This window comes from Phyllostomus discolor, chromosome 4 (assembly GCF_004126475.2).
Source record: "Phyllostomus discolor isolate MPI-MPIP mPhyDis1 chromosome 4, mPhyDis1.pri.v3, whole genome shotgun sequence".
Taxonomy (NCBI): Eukaryota; Metazoa; Chordata; class Mammalia; order Chiroptera; family Phyllostomidae; genus Phyllostomus; species Phyllostomus discolor.
In genome coordinates, this window is record NC_040906.2 from 140,420,895 (window position 1) to 140,447,967 (window position 27,073).

The 27,073-nt window shown below is 32.5% G+C and overlaps 1 protein-coding gene and 1 pseudogene across 8 annotated transcripts in view; both read left to right on the forward strand.

Annotated features, from left to right (window-relative positions):
• Positions 1 to 19,564, forward strand: part of SENP6 (SUMO specific peptidase 6) — a 112,643-nt gene extending 93,079 nt beyond the window's left edge. For 4 of the 8 annotated variants that reach the window (XM_028510889.2, XM_028510890.2, XM_036024368.1 and 1 more), the window contains 7 exons: positions 965 to 1,057; positions 4,442 to 4,872; positions 8,527 to 8,633; positions 10,733 to 10,821; positions 13,579 to 13,647; positions 13,747 to 13,897; positions 15,408 to 19,564. In XM_028510889.2, coding sequence (XP_028366690.1) covers positions 965 to 1,057; positions 4,442 to 4,872; positions 8,527 to 8,633; positions 10,733 to 10,821; positions 13,579 to 13,647; positions 13,747 to 13,897; positions 15,408 to 15,617 — 1,150 coding nt within the window. In that variant the 3' untranslated portion in view covers positions 15,618 to 19,564. The remainder of the gene's footprint in view (positions 1 to 964; positions 1,058 to 4,441; positions 4,873 to 8,526; positions 8,634 to 10,732; positions 10,822 to 13,578; positions 13,648 to 13,746; positions 13,898 to 15,407) is intronic. The other 4 variants (XM_028510888.2, XM_036024364.1, XM_036024365.1 and 1 more) reach the window with 2 other exon arrangements.
• Positions 19,253 to 19,362, forward strand: LOC114495823 (annotated as a pseudogene).
• Positions 19,565 to 27,073: the final 7,509 nt, after the last annotated feature.

A 27,073-nucleotide genomic window follows, 5' to 3' on the forward strand; every position in this document is an offset into this window, starting at 1 on the left:
TCTGTTTTACCTAGACATTCCATCCATACTATCTAAGAGAGGAACCTGTGAATCTATACTGTTAATAGTTCCTTGGATGATTCTTCTCAGATAAGTTAAGGAAATACTATTCTACATATTAGACCTGAGTACTTTGTTTATAATTCCTCTCCATGTACTGATCATACCCAGTTCTAATACTTGCTGGTAATTGGTCAAAAGATACACACAGAGAGTTGGTACATTTTTATCATGAGTGCTGTTAAGTATTTTGAATTGATGGCTGCTGTGCATAATATAAATAGTATTATCCACTAGTTCAGTGATTCCTAATTTTGCATCTTAGACTTGATGACATTGACGTGGCTATTGATTTTAGAGGGGAGGGGATGGGGGTGGGGAGAGAGAGAGAGAGAGGGAGGGAGGGAGGGAGGGAGAGAGAAACATCAAAACATTGATTGGTTGCCTCTCATATGTGCCTCAACCAGGGACCAAACCCACAGCCTAGGCATTTGCCCTGACTGGGAGTTGAACCCACAACCTTTCGTTTTAGGGCATGATGCTTCAACCAACTGAACCACACCAGCCTGTGTGACATTGGTTGTTTTTAACCAATGGTCAGAGCAGTCCTTCTTCATCTACTATAAGATAATACTTTTCTGCTCTCTTCTCACTTACCATAGGTCATGGTCTGATTTGCTTCTCAATATGGTTGCTCATGCCAGTTTTGCAATAATAAACAATACTAGTCTGGTTTATCCTAGTATGTAGTAACAGGAATTAAGTGTTATTCTTCCATATTCAGTGATGGGCAGTTTCACGCCTTGCTAGCTCTATCTCAGATGTCTGTTTTCTTTCCTCAACTTGTTAAATCATCTTATAAAACTGTTTGGTTTGTAAACTTCTTAATATTCATAATTTGTAAATTGTTGCATATATGCTGAAGCACTGGGAACATTTCAGAAGTGTATCTCTTGTCTTACAGAATACAGCAAAAGCGGCATGGGAGAGTAAAAACATGGACCCGGCATGTAGATATCTTTGAGAAGGATTTTATTTTTGTACCACTTAATGAAGCGTGAGTAAGAATTCCCTTTCTGTAAATGTGGTGGCAATTTTTAGAAAATGTGTTTAGGATGTGAAGAATCCATTCATTTTTAAACTTCTTGAAATTTGTTATATCTATAATTATACTGCTTATTTTATGAAAATTAATGCAGTTTTCCAGTAAACCATGTAAGGTATTAAATTTTACAAACAATTGACAAGAGATCTTTCTAATTGTTTTAATGGTCATTGTGGAATAATGTCATTTTTACAAAGTGGTGCTTGTGGTCTAGCACCACTACTTTATACAGGAAGATAATTAGTTCCTGTGGAAGAATCTGAATTTTTAGCTTAAGACACTTAAGTTCTTAACCAAGAAAAAGAAAAGATGGCTAGATTGATGTTATTTTTTCAAATTGAAAACCTTGCTGACTACTCAAAAAACTATTTTCTAACTAAAAGGGGGTGGTTAAAAAAATTATGTTATTGCTCACCTCAATGGCTAGAGAGGCGTTGATGTGTAGCATAGTATTATTATACAATTTAGACTTGAGTGTGTTTGTATTTCTTTTTTGTTGTTGTTTTCCTACGCCCTCCAGCCAAAGACCCCCAGGAGAATACCTGTAGTTGGATAACTTTGGGCTCATTACTTATATCAAAGGAAAACACGTACTGTGGGTGCCCATGATGCTCAGTGAAAGTGTGTTTGAAAGAGCCTATAACAGAATTTTGGCTTTGTTTTGGTGATATGGGGGAAGATCTAGGAAGCAGTAGTTTGCTTGGATAAAGAAGTAGCAACTACTCATTTAGCAGAAAAGGATATTTTGATATCTTTTGAGTTGTATTGTGACCTTGTCTGTCTCTGTTTAGACAAATTTTGAAATGGCCTTGCTTTGTCTTACTTTATTATGGTTGCAGAGTAATGTTGTCTGCAGTTGGTATTCAGTGAGATTGTTTATGTCTAATAAGCCCAACTGTACCAGACTGGCTTCTGAATATTTTTTTCTCATTATGAAAAACAAATTCACTGTATAGTATAATCGAGCTGTATTTATTTAAAATCCTGTTTTAATTATAAGATCTGTGCTCTTTAATTAGTTCAGCCCAAGATGGGTAGGCTAGGTTAAAACATTGGTTATGGAAAGCCCAACTTTTTCAAAACTATATTAAAACTAATCTTTAGTTTCTTCATTCTTCTCAAAGTAAGGTTTGCCTACTATGTGAAATGAAAAATATACATAGCCATTTGTTGGAAGCGAATATTAAAATTTTAAATAGAAATATAATTTGAGAGGCACACAGTTTAACAGCAGAGGTACATCCCTCTTAGTCACTGTATCTGACATGGAAGGAGACCATGATCATACTTCCAATAATCTTGGTGAAAAGTAGAGAAGGAATAAAGATGTGAAGTCAGAAAAGCATTCTGAGAGAGTACTATGCCATTTGTGGATGGAAGAATAGCCTCCAAATCATAAGGGAACATTTTGTTTCTGTTTTTTTGAAGAGGTAAAGCCACAAATACTTGTATACACTGATTATATACGTAGACTGCCATATACTTATCTGTTATTTTCGATTTCTTAGTGGTAATTTCTCTTAAGTTAAAGGCTACTTGTTAAAAATTGTCACAGTAATTGGGAAGGGGCAGAAATTTGATATTTAGATCTAATCCATCTCCAGATTAAGTGAAAATTACCTGTTTGGCCTTATCTCCCACTGGTGATTTAAGCTCAATGTCGCCGCTTTTAAAAGGATCATAAAAGCAAAACCCTGGCTCTTAGAGGTTGAAAGTGATTTCAGTGTATCTCATTGAGCTTTCTCCTTTCACCTGGTTTTTAAGTGAGGCATTAGAAAATTCATGGTTTATATCCATATTGTCATAACTAAGAAATGTTATACACTGTGATAGCCTTAGGTTATAGCTGTAGGTTGAGAATCAATGTATTATATTCTAATCAAATTTAAAACACATTCTTTTGTACTTGAACTCTTCTGAAATTGAGATGTGACCTAGAATTAACTATGTCTTAGAGCTGAAGTGAGGAAGTTAGTGTGCTGCTTATTTCTACTACCCTACCCTGACCTGTGTCCGGGATACAGAGGGGTTAATAATTTGAAACATTCCTCCATCTGTCCTTTAAATACCGAGGATGAAGCCAGCCTCTGATCTTTCTGCTTATGCTGTCCAATGAAGAGACAGGGTTGTTTCTCAGGATTACCTTGGGATAATATAACATTTTGCAGAAATCAGAATGTAGCATAACTTTTATCCATGTCAATATATTTTTTTCATTCAGAAAATAGCTATTGAACATCTTTCTATATGACAAATATTGTGACATCATGACAAAATATGACAAATACTATATGACATCTATGGCCTGTTCATTTTATCACAGCACATAACACTGCCTAGAGGACATTAATAAAATTCTTCATTAGATTAATGACTGTTAGGCATTATTAGCTGCATAGCTTCTTACTCATTGTTTATATCCTACTGGTGGGAGCTATGATACCTGAATTCAGTTATATCATTAGCATCCATCCACTTGATAGCTGGAACTCTACTAATACTTTAAGTTCCATTACAATGATTAGATTAGATATGGTATTTCATTTTTGTGTACTTACATTTCAGTATAGCATGAGACAGGATTATTTGATACTTTTAATGTTAAGCCATTCCTACCTTATCAGTTAGATAAAAACAGACATGGTTAAAGTTTTTAAAAAGTTGTATGTATAGTATTTAGAAAATGTTCAAAATTAATAGTCTAATTATATTTCTGAAGACATTTTAATCCTAAGACTAGATAGTTTTCTAGCTTTTGACATACCGTATTTTTCAGACCATAAGACACACCCAGGTTTTAGAGGAGGAAAATAGGCAAAAAATTTTTGAAGCAAAAAATGTGGTAAAATATTTAATAACATAAATAACATTTTACCAATGTAAATATAAAGCTGCATTCAGACTATAAGACATACCCCTATTTCCCCCCCAAATTTGGGGAGTGTGTCTCATAGTCTGAAAAATACGGTAAATAAGGCAAAGGGAAGGTCGATGGGGATTTTGAATTGCAGTGATACAATTTACTTTTTGTTAAATTACCTGAAAAATTTTTTTTCATTCCACAAAAAAGAAAAGGTTTAAAGTATTGTTTGAAAAAAATGAATACAGGCTACAAAATTCTAACAAAACTTAGGTTAGTTTTTGACTGGACATTGTATTCTGTTAATGAATCAATGATCTTATCAACAGTGGATTAGTTTGAGAATTGAAGAAATTGGGCATCCTTAATAAATTTCTTCACAAAAGCTTTAGGAAAACATTTCAATTGATATTTATTGCCAAATATAATACATTTTTTCTACTAATATATTCAGTAGTTTCATTTGTTTTTTACAGTGCACACTGGTTTTTGGCTGTTGTTTGTTTCCCTGGTTTGGAAAAACCAAAGTATGAACCTAATCCTCATTACCATGAAAATACAGCCATGCAAAAATGTTCAACTGTAGAGGACAGTTGTATTTCTTCTCCTTCAGCCAGTGAAATGGACAGTTGTTCACAAAACTCTTCTGCCAAGCCTGTAATTAAGAAGATGCTAAACAAAAAGCATTGCGTAGCTGTAATTGATTCAAGTGCTGAACAGGAAGAAAGTGACCCTCGTTATCGGAGAAACATATGCAGTGTGAAATGTAATCTGAAAAAAATAGATCATACTGCAAGTGAAAATGAAGAATCAAATAAAGGAGAATCTGCATGCCAGAAAGTTGTTGATAGGACTAAAAGTGAGAATGGCCTACAGAATGAATATTTAAGTTCTATGCACCATACAGGTATGTTTCTAAATGTTTTGAAAGAATCAAGGAATTCAAAGTAAATTGGATTTTTTAATAAGCAGGATTAAGATTTTAGGGCACACTTTTTTTTTAAGTCAGATTTATTGAAATATAATTTACTTACAGTAACAGTCATCTTATTATAAGTATAGTTCAGCAAGCTTTGATAAATGTATATAATCATGTAATCAACACAACAGTTGAGATTTAGAACCTTTCCATCGCTCCAAAAAAATTTCCTTGTGCAGTCAGTTTCCTCCCTTCACCTCTACAGAGAGTGAACTTTTAAAATGTTTTCTATTAATAGAATCTTGGATTTATTTTTATTTCATAGGAAATTTACTGTATTCAGGATTACCAGTAGTTACACAGTTTTAGATCTGTAAGGTGAATTAGTTCAGTCTTCTCAATTTACAGATGGGCAAATGGAAATCAAGTGGCCAGAAGCAGAAATCAAAGTTTTCTCCTCCAAAATAGTTGTTGACATTGAAATTAAAGGTTACTTCCTTATTCCTCAGTCTCCTTCATTGTTTTCAGTGGGAAGGATGGTGCTGGTCCAGCCTCTCTCTATTTCCCTTCAGTTTTAATAATTTTTTCTTGAATTACTTCCATATTTCTAGCATTTGTTATGGAAACCTGAGGTTTCTACTCCAATACTTAAATATTTTCATACTTCATATGAAATCAATTGTATAATTTCCTTTCCAACCCCAAAGTGAAATAGTCTGCTCCATAAAACCCATGACATGCTATAGTATGTACCTTGCAAACTTATTAAACTGTGAATAGATCCTAATATATTTTCTTTGTATGAAAAAAATCAGAAAGGCATAGAAGAAAGTATGTGAATTCAGAAGGCTGTGAATGCTGAACCTACTCTTGGTATTTCTGCCAGCTTATGTCAATAAGTCAGAAAGCTGTTACTGAGCTCTTATAAAAATATTTTTATTTTTTATATACTTTGACACACTAAGCTGCGGTTTGACATACTAAGTTGACATACTTAGTTGACATACTTAGCTTTTTAATGAGCTATTATAAAGCTAATAATAGTACTAGAGTGATGATCTTTGTGCTCTTTGGGAGATAAAGGCAGAAAGGGAATGTTATGTGGATTATATCCCAGTTGAACTATTTTTTAAGTTCCCCTTTGATCAGTAATCTCATCCAATTTAATGTGAATTCAAATTAAAACTGAATTAAAATACATGAGTTAAAACAATGGAACTGGACAAAATCTAGAGTTTCATACACACAAACCCTAGAAATTCCTAGTAGCCTTCTACTACAAATTAATGTTCTAGTCTTTAAAGTTGTAGTAATAGCCAGTTAAAGCTGAGTAAAAAATCTCACAAATGCTAGTGGAGACCAGTCAGAAATAATCTGTTTTATGTAGTTTGCTTTTTAATGTTTGTTTATTCTAGATATTCTTTTTTCTATTATAGTTTGTGCATTTGGTTTTTTGTTTTGTTTTTAGTATATGTGTAATGGTATCAACTATGTCTTCCTTAAGGGAAATTAATTTACCTCTACTGTGTGTGATACACTGATATTTTTTATTCTCTTTAATGTATGAATTAATCCATTAATGATAGTGTCCCACAGTTTGAAACATGGTGCTCTCTAGTGGGTCTGTTCACTTTTCAGGAATGAGGTCCCATAGCTTTTATCACATGTTTCCAAGGTATCATACACCAAGTACATTAAATAAGAGTATTCTCTAGAGGTGACTTTACTACCTCAGGGAGGATGGTTAAGCAGTCTATTATGTAAAATGATGACTTTGCTAAAAATTAGGATATGAAAAGCTTATAAAAATTTTTGATATGTGATTAGTATCTCAGTAATTGATTTCTGTTTGGGCTAGGACTATAGTTGACAGAACTTAATGAAGCATTTTAGAGTTTTAATATAATTTTAACCATCAAATACATACAGTTATTAATGTATTGTCTACTGATGTCAGATAACATGCTATAGTAAATAAGTGGAATTGTATCTTATCACAGGAATTAGGGTTGTGTATTTTTTTTAATGTCAAGTGTAGGAAAATAATAATGTGTAGTATCACTATATTACTAACTTGCATTTGTTGTTTTTTTCACTTGAGCTCTACATGAAATAGTTGTTTTGTATGGAACATGAAAAATGTGTATTTTGAACTCTAGACACACTCAGCATCTTCAAGTCCTCTCACTATGAGAAGCTCTCAGGAACAGAGACCAATCTAAGAGAATAGCTGATGGAATTAACACCTCAAAGTTTATATCAGGGCACTTGTTTACTGAATGCAATAATTGAAGGAATTGAGAACACTACTTAAATTATTTTATCCATTTTTTAAAATGTGCATATAGTTTAATTTCATATAAGCTTCATGTTTATATGATAGCTTTGTAGATAGAAATAATTTGCTGCTAGAATAACTTGATATAATTGACTAATTCTGAATTTCTTGAGGGTTTGAAGAAATTTTATTCAAATACGGTTTTTTAGTTTCAAACATACAGATTTTTTAAAGAAATATAAATAGAAAAAGTTGTTCTTTGCATAACTAAAGGATTTACCATAGCACTTTATTATTTTAAGTAGTATGTTTTCATTCATGACATTTAGATTATTATGTATGTCTTTTTAGGAACACATTTTATTTCTCTGTTTTCTCATTCCATCTTATAATAGTATTTTTAATTCCCTTTTAAAAACCTATGCCAAAGTACATTTTACCCTATCTTAAAATTATGCTTTTTAAAACTGGAAATGATATGCTCTATAATAAATGATTGGTGTATTTGGTAATAAAGTGCCCGACTCAGTTTTCATGTAAATTTATGTTCCTTGGAAACATTTTGTGTGATTAATTTATTTCAGCAAAATAACTGATTTTTAAGAATTTAGATTTTCAAAATGGACCTTTAAAAGTACATATTTCAAATTTCTCTTATGAGTCATTAATTTTTATACTACCAGCACCTACATTAGACTTGTGTGGTTTTATTTTATTGAATAGTCTGTGAATATAACCAAACATGAAGGAAAAATACAGAGGTAAGGAACTTGTCCATAACTACTATCCTAACATGAAGGTTATTTTCATTTTTGTATTTTTTAAATTATTTGTCCAAAAGCAAGCCTGTTTTACTTAATTTTAATCATGTTAATTTTTACCCTGTATTGTACAATTTTCATATTTTCAGTTTTATTTTTAAAATGTACAAGATGTCATTTTATGTTCTATATAGTATGGTAGCTGTATTATTACTAGACACTTAGGTCATTTTCTGACTATTGTAGCTTTCGTTATTGAAAATATTTGGCATACCTAGCACAAAAACATTTATTTATTTATATATACATATGTACACAGATATATGTATTTAAATGGACATACATATTTAATCATATAATTGTTACCTAGTTTTTAAGTTTTGATGAATTACAGTGTCTGAATAGTAGAAGCAACTCTGTAATTGACATGTCAACCCAGGGTTTTTAAAAAGTAATTTATATTTGGATATTACATGCTGAGACAGACTTTGTATCCTTAATTACTATGTCCTTTATTGATTACTAGCCTGTCATCTTATAAACTATGTACGATAAGTTATATGCATGTCCTTTTTCATTACCTAATGTTTCTTATTAATACAGATGGTGTGAGCAAATTCAGACTAAACTATAATGATGAATCAGCTGAAGCTACTAGTAAAATGCTTGAAGATGAACTCATTGACTTCTCGGAAGATCAGGATAACCAGGTGCAACCTGCTTTTGGCAAACAGTTCTCATTTTTTTATCTAATTAATGTTTTTCTTTAGAGTCCTGTAGGCAGTTTCTTCAGCCACTAACTCCTGCATTGGGATTTGGATTTTATCTCAAAACAAAAATTAAGTATTCAGTTAAAAAGTTACTAGGATAAATGTATTAGAGCTGTTTTGTTTTATTGAGTTAGCCAAAAAGTCTGTTTAGTTTTTTCCATAAAATAAAAGACACATTTTTCATTTTCACCAATAACTTTATTGATTTGGATGTTTTGAGTATGTCAGCTGCCTCCCACTGTTGACTTCTAGTGGCTAGATGCCAGGGTGCTGCTAAACATCTTCCAGTGCATAGGACAGTGCGACAGCAAAGAATTACTTGGCCAAAATGTCAATAGTACCAAGAAACTTCACAAACCACTTTTGACATGTTCCATCAGTCAGCACCTTCTCCATACACTACACAAATCTTCTTTTGTATTTCAGTTGCATTTGAAATAATAAAGTATAATATGCTGAAAATGTTGTGTATTCTCTTCTATCTTCAATATTAAAATGGCTGTACAAAAATTCACCAATTTGGTAAGTGTATTTAAATGTACACTGATATGACAGAAGTCACAATACAATCTAACAGAATGGTTTCAAATGAAGTAAAATACAACCAAGCTTTACTAGAGCCACCTTACAGAAAAAACTAAATGAACTTCTTGGCCAACCCAGTAGTCGCCCCTTTCAAATCATTTATGGGCCATTCCTAATCTTTGGTCTGACTTGAAATTCAAAGGGCAGATGTTTAAATTTTTGATTATCTGGTACATGAGCACAGCAAAATTATATTACTTTTTCCACTTTCCCAGTGATTCTTTTTCTTTTGTCTAATTTAATATATTTGGCAGGAGCAGATAATACTTAGTTAAGACTAACATAGGTCAACTCTAATATTTACTTAATGTCTCACTTGCTCTAATGAACTTTACAACACCCAGAATAAAGTATATTATTGAAAATATGTAACTTCAGTTAAAGAGGACTTTCTATTGAGAGAAAAGTTTCTAAGAATCCTACAGCATACAGTTTCTTTAATTCTCTGTTTCTTTAGTTGTTAGGAAAAAATGAATTTATCTAGTTGTGAAGATAGCTTTGTACTTCACTGTTTCTTCTTCCGTAATCCTCTTATGAACAAAAGCCATATTTTATGATGTTTAAAAGGTGAACAGTGTATGACTGTGAAATACAGTTTTTCTCTCCAACACATACAGACACATTCAGATTGCATTTAAGGTGTGTAATGAGCACTTATGCTTCTTCAGTCATAGCAATTATTTCATTCATAAGGTTGCCATAACTTTTTCACAGAACAAAAGAAGCGGTTTGTTTTATATTCAAGATAATTTATAGAATAAGACACAATACTATTAAGCTCTCTTCTTTCAAGTGAAGTGGATTTTTTTTAAGGAAAACAGTGTTTCCAAATACTCTTTAAATATTTATGATTTTAAAAAATTATTCGATTCCCAGTCAGGGTACATGCCTGGGTTGCAGGCCACGACCCCCAGCAACCGCACATTGATGTTTCTCTCTCTCTCTCTTTCTCCCTCCCTTCCCTCTCTAAAAATAAAAAATAAAATCTTAAAAAAAACTTATACATTATTTATAAAAAAAGATCCTTAAAAAAAAGAAAAAAATTACATAAAAGAATAATGAATAAAAATCATTCACATCCTATTGCAAAACAGTTATTTTAGCCAACTAAGTTTTTGTAGAAATAACTAAAGTCAGAACAGTAGTATTTGATTGGAGAAAAATCATTCATAATATATTCAGTTTTTAGAAATTTATTCTAGATTGAGTAAATGATGTAACAATTTTTCAGAGACCTCTGATTTGTAGTTTCTTTTCATTACAATGTCATTGTGGTGGCGTTAGATAAATTGCAGTGAGTGACATAACAGATTTTCTAGTGTTTGATCGCCTGGCTAGAAACTTTTTTTATATATTTGTTATAAAGGTTTTTATCCTCAATAGTGCTGTTTTGTTAGGTTATTAGTTATTTAGATTGTATATTTTCAATACTAATAATAAGCTCTCTTTTATAGGATGATAGCAGTGATGATGGATTCCTTGCCGATGACACTTGCAATTCAGAAGTAGGACAGTGGCATTTAAAGCCTACTATCTGTAAACAGTAAGAATTAACTATATATATCTTGCAAACTACAAGATAATTTTTATTTATGTACTTTCATAGAATAAAACATGACTACATAGTTTTTATCTAAACAGGTACTTAAGTAAAAGTTATAATGCCTGTCAAGTTCAGAGAGGAAAACTGGGTCATGCCCAATGTCTAAGGATCAAACTGGGGAGAGAGTAATCATTTGAATCCTCCTTTTGCTCATTTTCTATGTGTGCACACACAGACACTTCCACCCCAAATGAGAGTGTACCTGTATTGATTTTCATAAGTAATATAATCTGTCACTAGGGACTTTTTAGGTAATGAATTATTGCCTATCTGTAGACTTCATCTCTTTTGATTTTTTTTTTGTAGAAAATTTTGCCTGAAACTCCACGAACAGCTTTTGAAAAGAAAACATTTATAAGAAAAATGCAGAGACATAGAACAGTTGAGAGATCTGCCACAAATCCCATAAAAAATTTTAGCCAGAGGGACCCTAGACCTTTAAACATTCCAGGTCATTTTGTACTATATTAGACTTCCTCAGTAGGGTTTGTAGCAAAATTTTGAAGGTTGAGTCTGATTTATATGAAACGTTTAAAGTGGAATCTTGCAGAAGTCAGTGGATTCTAAGTGAATTCCTGTATGTGATGATTACCTGTTTTGTTATCTGTAATAGGTTTTCGTTAAAATAGGATTATTTTCATCTACTTTTGCATGGCCTTGCTTTTGGAAATTTGGAATATAATGGATTCAAATTTTCAAAATTGTTTTGACATCCTGCTAAATTTCTTTAAGTAAATTTTATTGATTATGTTATTACAGTTTTCCCAATTTTTCCTCCTTTATCCAACCCTCCAGCTTATCCCCCTTAGTTCATGTCCATGGGTTGTACATATAAGTACTTTGACTTCTCTGTTTCCTGTACCATTTTTTACCTCTCCCCATCTGTTTTATGCCTGCCAATTATGCTTCTTCCCTGTACCTGTCTTCCCCTGTTCTTCCCCTCCCCTTCCCTGCTGAAAACCCTCCATGTGATATCCATTTCTCTGGTTCTATTCCTGTCTTAGTTGTTTGCTTGGTATTTGTTTCCATTTTTTTTTCTTTTAGGTTCAGTTGTTGATAATTGTGTTTGTTGTCATTTTACTGTTCATATTTTTGATCTTCTTCAATTTCTTAGAATAAGTCCCTTTAACATATAATAATGGCTTGGTGATGATGAACTTCTTTAACTTGACCTTATCTGGAAGCACTTTATCTGCCCTTCCATTCTAAATGAAAACTTTTCTGGATAGAGTAATCTTGGATGTAGGTCCTTGCCTTTCATGACTTCAAATACTTCTTTCCAGCCCCTTCTTTCCTGTAAGGTTTCTTTTGAAAAATCAGCTGATAGTCTTATGTGCACTCCTTTGTAAGTAACTCTCTCCTTTCCTATTGCTGTTTTTAAGATTGTGTCTTTCTTTATCTTTAATCTTGGGTAACTTAATAATGATGTGCCTTGGTGTTTTCCTCTTTGGGTCCAACTTCTTTGGGACTCTCTGGGCTTCCTGGGCTTCCTGGAAGTCTTTCCTTTGCCAGATTGGGGAAGTTTTCCTTCATTATTTGTTCAAATATGTTTTCAACTCCTTGGTGGTGTTCTTCTCCTTCTGGCACCCCTGTAATTCAGATATTGGGATGTTTTCAGGTTGTCCCAGAGGTTCAAAAGTTTCTCATTTTTTAAAATTCTTGTTTCTTCATTCTGTTCCAGTTGGATGTTTATTTCTTCCTTTTGTTCCAAATCATTGATTTGAGTTCTGGTTTCCTTCTTGTCACTGTTGGTTCCCTGACTACTTTGCTTTACTTCACTTTGAGTTGCTTTCTTTTGTTCTTTCATTTTGCAACCAAGCTCAATCAATTCTGTCAGCATTTTGATTACCAGGGTTTTGAACTCTCAATCAGGTAGATTGGCTATCTCCTCGTCACTTAGCTCTTTCACTGGAGTTTTGCTCTTTATTTTAGCATATTTCTTTGGTTGGCCCATGTTAAGTTGTAAGGGGGCAGGGCCTTAGGTATTCACCAGGGCAGGGCAACCCTCCTTGCTGCCCTGTGGTGCTATCTGTGGGGGAGGGGTCAGAGAGGGAACTGTGAAATTCGTCTGCTTGTCTCTAGCAAACTTTCCAACAGACTCTCATGTGCAACTGGGAGTTTCTCCCACCATGGCAACCCCTGCTTTAGTCCACAGTCAGCTCTCTGTCTCAATTTCCTGTTCAGCCAGCCTCGCCCATGCAGTCCACTGCTTCTCCGCAGGTTCTCTCTGTCTGCCCATCTTATTGGTCTGGTTGGTCTAGTTGATTGTATCTTTAATTCCGTGGTTGTCGGAGTTTCATGAAGTTTGATTTTTCTGGCACTTCCGCTTGTTTATTGATTTTAGATTGGTTGTTATCCTCCTTTTGGTTGTGCGAAGAAATGAAGGGTGTCTGCCTACGCCTCCATCTTAGCTGGAACTCCATTCTGCTAAATTTTGGAGTATTTTTAGAAACCAACTATGGAGAACTTCAGTGAAATATATTGATAACTAAGATATAATTAGATTAATATTCTGTTATCTGGTATTTAACATAACTGTAGATCTTTATTATTAGGGTATGTCTATAGTTTTATTTTGTCGTCCCCCCCTCAACTTTTACTGAGGCATGCAAAAGGAATATTTTATTGTTAATGTACATCTCTTTATACACTTTTAACATTATAAAGTGTTAACAGTTGGTCATTTCTACCCTGCAGACCGTGTATCCTACTGATGGACTCGCTCAGAGGCCCTTCTCGATCAAATGTTGTAAAGATTCTAAGAGAGTAAGTTCAAAGCTGTACCTTGTACTTTGTATTCTGGTGGAAATAAAGGATTGTATATATTTATATATGTATATTCTTATGATATATTCATTATTACAGGTATTTAGAGGTGGAATGGGAAGTTAAAAAAGGAAGCAAAAGAAGTTTTTCCAAAGATGTTATGAAAGGCTCTAATCCAAAAGTACCCCAGCAAAATAACTTTAGTGATTGTGGTGTATATATATTGCAGTATGTAGAGAGCTTTTTTGAGGTAGGTTTCAATTTATTGGATATATAGTAAATTAAAAAATTCTGTATTAGATCTTATGTTAGTATAAAAAACAAGTAAATATTTTGAAAAATTTGAAAAGTTATCATTTCAAAAGTTATTCCAGAGAACAAAAAACTTCCAAATTGGAGAAGTTTTAAGGCATAGAAAGGTTGCACATTTCATAAGATCTAGCACTTGTGACCTCATTCCTCATGATCAACTCCTCCCTCCATTAGGTCTTTCCACTCTCTTTTCTCCTCTCTCAGATATATTTCTGGAGATGTGTTCATATTCACTGTCTTTATTTCCACAATTCTACTACTCAAATCTCTGTAATATGACTTAATCCTCATTCTTATATTCAAATTGTTCCTGACCATTTGAATATAATAGCACCATTTAACACTGACCATTTCTTTCTTAATAACACTCTCTTCCTTTGACTTGAGAGGTATAATATCACATATACTTCTCTTGGATATTCTTTACAATGATCTTGACTCCTTTCTTTATTCACCATTCAGTATACCACTAAGTCCTGTAAATTTTACCACTTCATATCAGATATGTTCAATTCTTTATTCCTGATGCTACTTTTGAAGTTCAGTATATTGGCATCACTATTATAAACCACTCCCTCCTATCTTCTGTTTTTCATGGCTGTTTTCCAAAAACCCACATCTAATCATGTTACTTTAAACCTTATTGTGTCTTCCTGTTGCTCGTGGGTTAAAGAAAAATTCATGTGGCCTGCATGATCCAATTCCTGTCCGAGCTCCTGGCCATTCCTACCATTCTCACTCTGGCAATCTATATACCAACCACCTGAATGTCATTTCCTTATATTGAATTGTGTTCTTTCTTGTCTCTAGACCTTTGATACATACTTCTTTACCCTGAATACTTTCCTGTTGCTTCTGTCATTTCTTACTTGGCTAACTTGTATTTAACTTCAGGTCTTAGCTTAAACATCACTTTTTGGAATTGTGTTAAGCCCCCAGATATGTATTTTCATAGGATTCACTGCCTCTCCTATCATAATATTTGTCATAGTTATTGTTTTAACTGTTATCTGTCTGTCTAGACTGGGGTCAACAAACCTTTTTATAAAGGGCCAGATACTAAGTAGTATTTTAAACTTTGCAGCTATATAGTCTCTGTTCCTTCTCGGTTCTCATGTTGTGGCAAGAAAGCATCTACAGACAACATGTAAATGAGTTAACTTGGCTGTGTTCCAGCAAGGCTTCCTTTACAAAAACAGGCAGTAGGCAGAATTTGGCCCACTAGCCACAGATGGCTGACCCCTGATCTAGACTTGAAGATCTATAGGCAGAAACTATCTTATATGTCCAGTGCCTAACAAAATGCCTGGCATATGATAGATAATAAGCAAACATGTACTAAATATATTACTGATTTCTCATTTTCAACTCTGGAATTCTTTTGTTTTCTAATCTAAAGTATTATTTCTTATAGTTTTCTAATGTGCATTTAACGTTTTTATTTTCAGAATCCAATTCTCAATTTTGAACTACCTATGAATTTGGCAAACTGGTTTCCTCCCCCAAGAATGAGAACAAAAAGAGAAGAAATCCGAAACATAATTCTAAAGCTGCAAGAAGATCAGAGCAAAGAGAAAAAGAAGCATAAGGACACTTACTCAACAGAGACATCTTTAGGTGAAGGAACAGAACAATGTGTCAGCAGTATCTCAGATTGACCACTTTTGATGCTTGTTCTCAGTGTTATCTTGAAACTCAGTGACTGTCACCTTTGGGAATAGACAGTAAAGAACTGAAGTGCCCACTACTCAGAGTGATTTGGAAATGTTAATGCTTGTATAAATGTCATATAATTAATTTCCAATGGAGTATGTATTAAGTCTGTAAATATGTTAATGAGGCCAATTTTTTCAGCATTTATAATTATTTTTTTCACTTGTTAGGAAGCTTTTGTTATGTATTTTCTGTTAATAGTAATTAAAACTGCAACTTCTAAACAGAAAATAAATAAAAAAATATTTATAGGAAGAAATGATTAATTTGATATTCTTCAGTGAATTTGTATTAAAGTCCTCAGTGGGTGTGATATGTTTCATGGGGATATTCAGTATCTATGATAAGTTTTTTGACCTTTTGCATTTGTCCTAAATAACTTGAAATATGAAAATAAGATGAACTCTAAGGCATTTTGAACAAGAAAGACAGCTTTATGTGCTTGTATAGCAGGAAAAAATAACAGCTTTTTAAATTCATATATTCCTTTGTGTCCAGAAACTCCAAAATGGAAAAAATATTTATAATTTTCCATAAGTATTTAAGAAGAAACAGTAGCTCAAAGAATAATAACCTTGAATTATACTACTAAATAATAACTATATCATATATTATTGTCAGCTACATTTCTGAAGACGTCTAAGACTCAGGTTAAAACTATTTTGGTAAGTGCAGCTCCAATTTTAAATATCCCATGTTATCTTTCTATACTATAGCTTAAAATAGTCTACAATCTGTGATATAGTTAATAAACATTTTTAATCTGTGAACACAGTAATTTAAATAGGAATTTACTATTTTTTATAATGGCTTTTGCTATTTTTTCATTGCTCATTTTATTCTTGTTATTTTGATAAAGTATCAGACTTTGTGCATGAGATTTTTAGTGTAAATTATTTTTACATGTAAAAATACTATCTTTAACCAGTTGCTTAATGCAGGAAAAGAAAATCTCCTACCTTGAATTCCCCTTTTAAATTCTTAAAAATGTGATAGTTCTGATGACAGATTCACAACTCAGAGGAATCTTGCATTACCAGCTGAAGCTATTATTTTCAAATGAAATGTTATTCATTTTTTAATTAACTTTGAGACTTGAAATATATATATTTTAAAACTTTTTTTGTCAAATAATGAATTTTAAAATGCACATATAACAAAAAATAGTTAACAAAAGGAAAGCCATTTTTATTATCATTAATTTTATTTTTAATCCGGCCATCTCTGGCATTATGACCAACATTTTAGGCTATTTTTAATAAAGGTTGTGTGTGTTTGGAGTAAATGGGGGGCATTGTTAACCAAAAAAAACAATCTATTGAGACACACTCATTAAGAAAAACCTTTAAAGTGGAAGCTTAAAGAAGGTCATCATTAGCACTCTCAATTATATTTTGTTACTTTGAGCTATCAACATTTTTAAATTTCTGGTTACATTATTTCTTTTTTTAGGAATGTTCTAGAGCTATTAGCTCAGATATGAAAAAATAAAGAGTTCAATTTTGTTATTTACTGAATATGGACAAAAATGGAAATTGTTTTTAAAAATGCCTGGTAGCAGTAAACAAAATTTGATATATTTAATTTTTTAATGTATTGTATTTTGTCAGAATTTGAAGGTACTGAAAAAACTATTCTAAAATGCTTATTTGTTTTTGTTTTAATTTCTAATGGTTATATTTTGCGTTCTTAATTCTTGATAAGAGAAAAATATAACGTGTCCTTTGGGCCCTCTCAAGTTAATCACATTTTGACATGAAAAATATAGATCGATGCCATCAGCTTTCTAAGAGGTGCAGTATTCATATATTTGATATTTCTCCCACTCCATGTAAAATTCTATTATTAAAAGTTATACCAATGACTTTGTTTATGCACACACACACACACACACGCACACACACAGACATACACCTGAAAACTTTGAAGACTGCCAGGTTGAACTCCAAAACTACATTTGAGAATCTTTGGTATACATGCACATTTATTTGAGGATTGTGTACTGTAGTGCTTTTATATGTACTTTAAAGTGGCTATCAGCCTCTTACAATATGTTATTAGAAGTTGTGAAACAGAATTTTAAAGTTCAGTGGTTTGTTACTAGACACTGAAACTGCATGATGAGTATCTGGTGTCTTACCTCATTAGATAGATCTGTTGTATTTGTTTTCTTGTTGGATAGAATAACAGTTAATCATTTTTAGAAGAGTTTTAGATTACTTGCCATAAAATTTGTATGTGTTTTACCTCTTGGTAGTTTAGGAGCAAAGTAGACGTTTAACTAGTTCTTTCCCTTTGGTATTGCTAAGACAGCTGAAACTTAATGTTAATTATTCCAAGTACACATAAATCTCAATCATTTAAGCATGGTAATCTGTGCTTAAATTATTAGCTATATGTAGGAGGTTTTATTTAAAAGGATAAAATAATTATTTAAATTATATCTTAAGTCACCAAAATAAATTCAGTATTTGTTCCTTTAAAAAACTACAATCTTTGAAGATTTTAAGATACCAAAAAAAAACAAAAAAGACTTTAATTTCCCAGACACCAGATTGTACTTAAAGTCGCAATTTACTGAACAGGAATAATAAAGAATATATTTTAATATATAAATATATATGATCAAGAGTTGGTGGAGTAAAGCTATTGGAATATGATAGAAAAAATAACTTAGAAGAAACAGAACCTTTAAGAGATGAGGTGGTGTAGTGTTGTATATTTAGAAGAGATACAGGTAACAAGGTTGCTCTAGAGATTACTTTGAGGACAAAAGAGAGAGAGGAGATTATTGTGGGGACATACTACACACTGTCTAGCCACATGAATATAAATGTATAGTTTACCAATAAGACAACACACAGTCAACACTGGACTGTACTGGGAAATGTAATCTACTAAAGAATGTGCTGAAATACTCCAGCAGGACTTTTGGTACCTTTGTTGTTTTTCTACTCTTAGGAAGAAGAAAAAGAGTTATGAAAACTACTCTTCGAAACTTAAATTTAACTACAGAGGATGAATCGGTTGATCAAGTTGAAGAAATGTGTACCTTGAGGGAAAGTAGTCCTACTATCTTAATTCTGACAAGCCACATCAAGGGATAATGGTAGGACACCCTACACTACTATTAAAGAAATCACAATGCAGTGTACTTAGGAAAATATCATTGACCCATGGCCTGAAACAAAAAAAATTAAAAGCTTACAGGTCTTTATTATCTTTATTGCAAATAACAGCTAAATTGTCTTTATTGTTAAATTATTATAGTGAAGAGTATCTTATCCAAAGCAAGGATTTTTATCTAGAACTATAAATCAAAATCACCTTGCGAACTTTTTAAAATATACATAACTCAAGTCTTAACTCCAGTGGTGCCATGTATTTTCAAATAATCCCTCATGACGTTCTGGCATGCATCTTCTGTGTCAGGCCACTGATTTGAAACGATCAGTGTATGTTCCCGACAGCTTTAAAGTTTCACCTCCCAAAGGTAATAAAACTTGTTTTCATTTTTTTTCAAATGCTTTGGGTATCACTTTACTCCCACCCACCAAGTTCTCATTAAGAACATGATAGAAGGTCAATGATGAGAACTCATATTGTCCTGAAGGAGAGGATGACTTAAAAATCATGCTCAAATAAAAAAAAAAACATAATAGAAGAGGTTAAGTTGCTGTTACTAAGCCTTGAAAAAATTTAAAGAAAATTGTTAAGGTACTCAAAAGTTACAGACTGGCAGATCAACCTTGCTTTTCAAAAGGAAAAAAGATTCTGCAGATTATAAAACACATCAAGTAGACAAAACTCTAAAGTGAATTATATAAATGGATGATTTGTGAACTCTTAAAGGTCACTAAGGAGTTATGGAACCACTATAATCAAAGATTTTTTTTTTTTTTAATTTTTAAGAGTATTCTGGACTAGTCCATCTTGAATACAGCCAGACTAACAATTCACAAAGTATGTTTGATAACCCTAGTTTTGAGGGACATTTATAAGTTCTGTGGTCAAATAAGTTTCTAAAAATTTTAAACCGAGGTAAGCAGGTTTCTTGGAGTTTTTAATATTGAACATGCTAATGTGCAGAATGATTTAACAAGAGGAAAGTGTAGAATACAGCATGCTAGATAGAGAATTTGGACATATCTTCCTCTCTGCTGCACTGGTTCTCTAAACTGCCTTATAAATGCTCTGGATCAGAAGGAAGAGTAAACTACTTGGGGTGTGTTTGTGAACTGAACTTTAAGATGCTTTTGAAACTTATCTGAGGTTGGTTATTTATTTACATTTTATTTCACTAATAGTTGGGTATATGATTTGGAAACTTGAAAATAAGTAACTAGTGTCTTGGGAAAATGAATTTTTATGTAAAACATTTTTCTATAACAATTGTAATGAAAAAATTACAAGTCTAATTCATATATATATAAATGGGTTCTTCTAGAAAAAAGACATTTAATGGCACAAAACTTTTTTTAAAGATTTTATTTATTTTATTTTTGGAGAGAGGGCAAGGGAGGGAGAAAGAAAGGGAGAGAAGCATCTATGTGTGGTTGCTTCTCACACATCCCCTGCCTGGGTGGGACCTGGTCTGCAACCCAGGCATGTGCCCTGACTGGGAATTGAACCTTCAACCCTTTGGTTCACAGGCTGGTGCTCAATCGATTGAGCCACACCAGCCAGGGTGACACTAAAGATTTTGTCATCAAATCCCCTAAACTCATCACAAGTAGAAATTGTGCAAAAATTTGAGTGTGAATTGAAGACTTATCAGGAGGCTTAACTGCTAGTTTACACCTCTCCCAACTTCCACACCATTATCCTCTATTTTAGAATTAAACTGCAATAGACAAACTTTATACCCAGAAGTGTTTATTTTTCTTTTGAATAAAGCTGCATAAAAATCACTATTAACCTAATATACTTTCAATATTTGTATTCCCTTAAATAACTGAAAGCAAGTTGTTTAAGCCTGTTCAACATTTACTTACTGTTACATTTATCATAATTAGCTCCTGACATGTTGACAGGAGGGGATTTGATCCAAAACAAATTAGATGAAAAGAAACTGATCCTTAAATATTGAATAAATGTTTTGAGTATCCACTTTGCATTAAGTATTGGATATTTAAAACAACCAAATCTATATAATCTTATTAACCAATGTCACCTCAGTAAATTTAATAAAATAAATAAATAAAACAGCCAATCAGATACCATATTTTCCCCTCATGGAGTTTCCTTATGGTATAATGGGAAAGACATCTGTTAATCAGCCTTACAAATTAACAATATCAAACAAATAACTGCCATGCAGGAAAAGCATAATGTGTATTCAGAAAATAGAGCCTAATCTGGGAAGACTGGGGAAATCTTCCTAGAAAAAGTGACATTTAAACTATTGGTAGACATAAACTGAACAAAATGTGAAAGGATAGGAGAAAAATTGTGTGTGTAGCTTGTACAAGGGCCCTGAGGTGGGAAGATGTATGACTTTTCCTAAATGGTAATGGCTTCACTTATTAACTAGGTACTAGATGTCAGACACTGTTCTAAGCTTTTTCAGTTTATAAATTTATTCTCTACAATGACAATGAGATATATATTGTTATTACTCCCAATTTACAGAAGGACAAACTGAGGTCCAAAGAAGTTGTTTTTCCAGCAAGACTAGACTAATAACACACCATCTTACTCCAAAGCTTGGTTAACCTGGCTAGATAAAAGAAATTGAAAAAAAAATAAGATGTACATATTTTTTAGAGATGCATGTGGCTGAATCTTGATTACTATGGAAATTAGTTGTGTGGGTTCATTAAACTGTTACCTTTTAGAATGTTTAAACATTTTCATAATTTTTAAAATAAAATTAAAGAAAGCTTGTGTAACTGGAATTGAGAGAGTAAGGTGGAAAGGTAAGCTGGGACCCAATCATGCAGGGCCTTGAACCATATTCAAGATTTTGGTCATTATCCTAAAATGTTATTGAAATGTTTCAAGCAGAGGAATAACATAATAAACTGTGGATGCTATAGGAATCTCAATGGCAATAATGAAAGCATTAGAGTGCATTAGGAGACGAGAATGAGTGCAAACCTCGTAATTAATTATGAATTACTATAAAGTAAAAGGTACAATTATGCCATAGGATGCTGAAAAAATAAGACATAATTTGAAGATTGCATTTGAGATGTTCTTTAAAAAAAATAAAACAGCAACAACAGGAAAGAATGTTCCTTTGCTCCAGTCAGAACTTTCTTTTTTTATTTTATGAACAAATTATTGTCAAAGATACTTAAATATAAGTGGACATAAAGCTAAAAATTGGACATAGAATGATTAACTGAAGGTATTGACAGATAATTGAGTTTAAAAACAAAATTATAAAGCATGTGAAACTACCAAAGGAAAAGCATTACGTTTTTTAAAAATACCAAAGTATTATATTTTTAAAACATAATAAATGTTTTAAATAATAAAATATAATAAACATAAAAAGAAAGTATAAAATAACATAATTAATATAATTATGCTAGGCCATTTGTTGCCTGACATTTCCAAACACATTTCTTAGGAAAACTGCCCAAAGTACCTGTTACATAGCTAATCCCCTCCCATCCTAGTCTTACTCTGTCACACATAATTGACCTTAGGATTGTCACCTGATCTCAAGGAAAGTTAGTTTATAGTTATATGACCTAGAAGATTTTTAAAAACAGAAAATAAAAAACCAGTCGTATCTGATCATTGCAAATTTAAGAAATATTTGCAAATTGAGTATAGCAGAGAGAGGAGAGGACTATTAAAATGAGTCTACTAAGTTATCTTATTTCTAAGGTAAACTGTGTGTGTGTATATATATATATATATATATATATATGTGCATCCTAGATACTGTATATATTTATATTTTAACCTCTGAATAATGGCTGCATCTTATCAAGTAAGGAACAAATTTTCATCAGAATCACTTGAAAGTCTTGATAAAACACTACTGGGCCCCATCCTCAATTTTTGATTCAAGATTTTCTTCTGAGGGCCCTTCAAATCTGTGTTTCTGAACAAGTTCTCAGGCAAGATCACTATTTGAGAACCACTGATGGGTTTCTTCTTAGTAGCATTTTCAGCCAAGTGTGTGAAAACCTTTTCCTGCAGGTTAGGCAAAGAAAACGAGCATCAAAGCATCTTGGATTCAATGAAGTACTGTGTGAAATTATTTTATCCTATCTACTTAATAGTATTTGTAATTATAATTAAACATATAAATAACTCAGGCATGGGAACAAACCACATAACTACTGGTTTTTTTTAATTGTTTTATCCTGGATTTATCTTTCTTTTATAACCTATTTTAACAATTTTGTACGTATTCTTTCATTCCTCCCCCCCATATTCATGTGATTATCTATACTAATATATGTTTAAAGATGTATTGTTTTTCTTATAAAAACTGGAATAATAATATAAACATTTTTCAGAATCTTTTGTCTCAGCAGTATCTTGTGAAAAACAATTCAAGCCATTAGGTATAATCAAAATCAATTATATGATGGACCACAATTTAGCCATTCTCTTAGCTCTGTCACTTTTGATTTGCTTGGTTATATGCTATAGTATCAGTTTCGAAATCTCAGTGGTTTATCCTTCCCAAAAAGTTTTCTTCGGTCATGCTCCATGTCCAAAAGAGGAAAGCAGGGGAGCTCTGCTCATGTTACTCAGCTATCCAGACTGATAAAGCTCTAGGTTGATACAAGAACATTCTGCAGCCATTACAAAGTAGGAAGGGACCTTGGTGAGCCGCACATTGACTCAAAGCTTCGACCCAGGAGTGGCACATCACTTCTAATCACACTGTACTGGCCTCAGCTAGTTAGGTGACACTCCTAATTTTAAGAAAAATAAAGTTGTTTCACTCTTAACGTATTTCCAGAAGAGGAATGTTTTTCAGCAACTTAAATGACTACCATATTACTAATGGGCATTCACTTTATTTCCAGTTTTTTTGCAACCATGAGCATGTAATATATCTCTGTTTTTATTTCCTTATACTCTGGTAGTTTTATTCTTGGGAATAGAATAGCTGTTTCTGGATCAAAGATATATGTATTTTTAATTATTACAGATATTGTCACCCTGTTTTCCAAAAGGATATAGAACTTTACTACATTTCTTCCACCAATTTATTAAAACACAAATTTTCCTACATCCTCATCAGCAGAACGTATTATAACTTTTTAATTTTGCAAGTCTTGTGCATATAAAGCTTCTTTCATCATTACTTTGGTTTGCATTTCCCTTATGTCTGGTTTAAATTTACCTCTGGCTTAAATTTCACAACAGATGTACCTACTATCTTCTATTTTTCCACTGATTTGATAGTTGTCTTTTTTCTTCAATTAATATTTAAGCTTTCTGCATGTTACATTATCTATGTTACAAATATCTTAGTAATCTATTATTTGTAGATTTTGTTTATATTTTCTATACCAAAAATTTAATTTTTATGCATTTTCTTAGTTAAGAGGCTTCTTCTTGACCCATGATAGTACGTGCAGTTACATACTTGCCAGATTTCTTAAAAAAAATTAAATCCTCACCCAAGGATATATTGGTTTTAGAGAGATAGGAAGGGAGAGAGAAAGAGTAACCTCAATATAAGAGAGAAACATCATCCCTGGCTGGCGGAGCTCAGTGGATTGAGCATGAGCTGGGAACCAAAGTGTCCCAGGTTCAATTCCCAGCCAGGGTACATGCCTGGGTTGCAGGCCATAACCCCCAACAACTGCACATTGATGTTTCTCTCTCTCTCACTCTCTCTCTCTCCCTCCCTCCCTCCCTCCCTTCCCTCTCTAAAAATAAATAAATATAATCTTTAAAAAAAAAAGAGAGAGAGAAACATCGATCAATTGCCTCATGTATGCACCTGACCAAGGATCAAACCTGCAACCTTCTGGTTGGTATACAGGATGATGCTCCAACCAACTGACCCACAGCACCAGGGCTCAATTATAGTTTACATTCAATATTATTTTCTATTAGCCTCACATGTACAGCATAGTGGTTAGACATTCATATACTTTGCAAAGTGCAATTTTTTTTAAGTAGTCAAAGTGCGATTTATTTCTGTGTTTGGCAAAAGATATGGGTGTTATATTCTTAAATTTATTTAAGATAGTCACTTGTGTAGGCATTTGTTAATACTTTCTGGCATTAAAATGATTTTCCATCTTTGTCACATATTAAATTATTATTCAGTATAAGTTATTCTGAAATTTCAAATTGTTTTTTTAATTGGTCTACACATTACTTCATTATGCCTAATTGTAATATGCAGTGAAGCTGTAACCAAAGGAGGTTTATAGACTTAAATACCTTTATTATTAAATCCAAAAATAAAGGAACTAAAGTCTAATGTTAAAAAATTAGAAACAACAATAAAATTCACTTTTAAAAAACTAGTAAGAAATTAAGGAAGATTAAAATTAATGAACTAGAACTTACTCCAATATATTACCATACCCTGTCCCAAGAAAACCCACAATTTTTTTTTAAGAAAATTAGATAAACACTTGAACCTGATCAAGGATAAGATGAGAGAAGGAAAATAAAAAGGAGAAAGGAAGCATATCACAGATATAGGAAGGCTTTAAAAATTTATTTTAACATTTAACTATTTCATGCCATGAAAATAGGTGAAAATCTTCCAATTACTGGTAATTTGAGGCCAGCACACCATTAACAAAAAATTCTAGTAAAGATGGTGTCAAAAAGGAAAATCAAGAGATTGTGTAATTTTTACTTTGAGACTGACAAAATCTAAATGTCGGCAGTTACAATCCAGTAATAGCAAGTAAATAATAACCTATGACATGGAAGGTGGGGGGTGGGTAAGGCAGGGGAGAGTAATGGGGAGGAAATGGGGACAACTGTAATTGAGCATTAAAAAAAAATATCCTATGACCAAGTTCAAGGATGTTCAGTATCAAAAATACAGTGTCATGTCAAAAATTAAAGGCAATTTATATGACATAAAAATTTAATTATAACAATCTTTAAATGAGAACACAGGAATCTGTTATAATGGTTATAATGTTGACAATAACTTTATAGTAACATACATTAAATGGTGAAACACTTAAAACCAATTAAATGAATATGAAGCACTAAACTAAACAGACTTTCATACTATTCAACATTGTACTTATAAGTAGATGTAACAACAAGAAAATAACTGGTAAAATTTGGAAATTAGAGATAAAAGTATGTTTTTTGTTGAGTAGGTAATTACATAAGTAGGAAAGTTAGGAAACTTGTTTTAAAGAAAGCAGAAAATTTGGTACATTGCATGGATAAATACACAGTGAGAATCTAGATAAGAAATTGGAAAAACCATTCACAATAATGACCAGGAACTATAAAATACTTAGAAATAAGTTTAATAAGAAGAGTACATGACCTGACTGAGAAAACCTAAAGCATTTCATTGATAAGACCTATAGGAATAGAAAGATACATAGATAATCACATTCTTGATGAGAAGGCATAATGCTATAAAAATTCAGTTCCCTCCTAATATATAAACATAATTTAATTTTATATGATGCCAGTAGTGTTACTGTTTTGGATTTTAAAATTTCAAAGTTACATAAAAGAAAAAAATGCCTGTGAGGAGCCAGGACAAGAGATAATTGGAATGTCTGACAAAACCATTGTAAACAAATCAATACAGAATCTGGGGAGGAAGACAATAAAATGAGCAATGATTAAAAAGACACAACAGGCTAAGACATAGGAAGAGAGATAAGACCACTCGCAACAACACAGGGTAAGAAGAACAGCAAATACTGAGGTAAGCCAGCAACCCAATTGTTCATTGTTACCACCTCTTTATCTGCTGTTCTTTAGATTGTGAGCTTTAGATAAATAGTTGCTTGTCATCTCGGCAGTATTTGAAGTGCTAATTAGCATGTTTTAATAAGTCCTTCATTTGTTTTTAATCCTTAAATCCTTGGATTTAGCTATAAGTAGGATAACTACAGGACTCATGGGGAGAATTATTCTCCAGACATAGCACTGGATATAATTTCCTCACGTTGCCAAATAACCTAAAAGCCCTGGGCAAGTCCAGGTTCATGGACTGGAGAATCCATCCATTCTGGGACAGGGAATAGTTGTCAGACTTCTCCTGTCTTCGCCAGGCTTGTTGACAATGACATCACAAATATATTTTAGGTTTTGTCCCCATATAAAAATCCAGTTGTCCGTACAGCCCTCTCCATTACTATCTTTCCCTCCCTGCACCTCCCCTCCCCATATTTCTCACACACACAAAACTGAAAGTTTCAGGAATATATTTCACTGATTTGAAGATAATATTGAATTTAAAAAATTTTGGAGT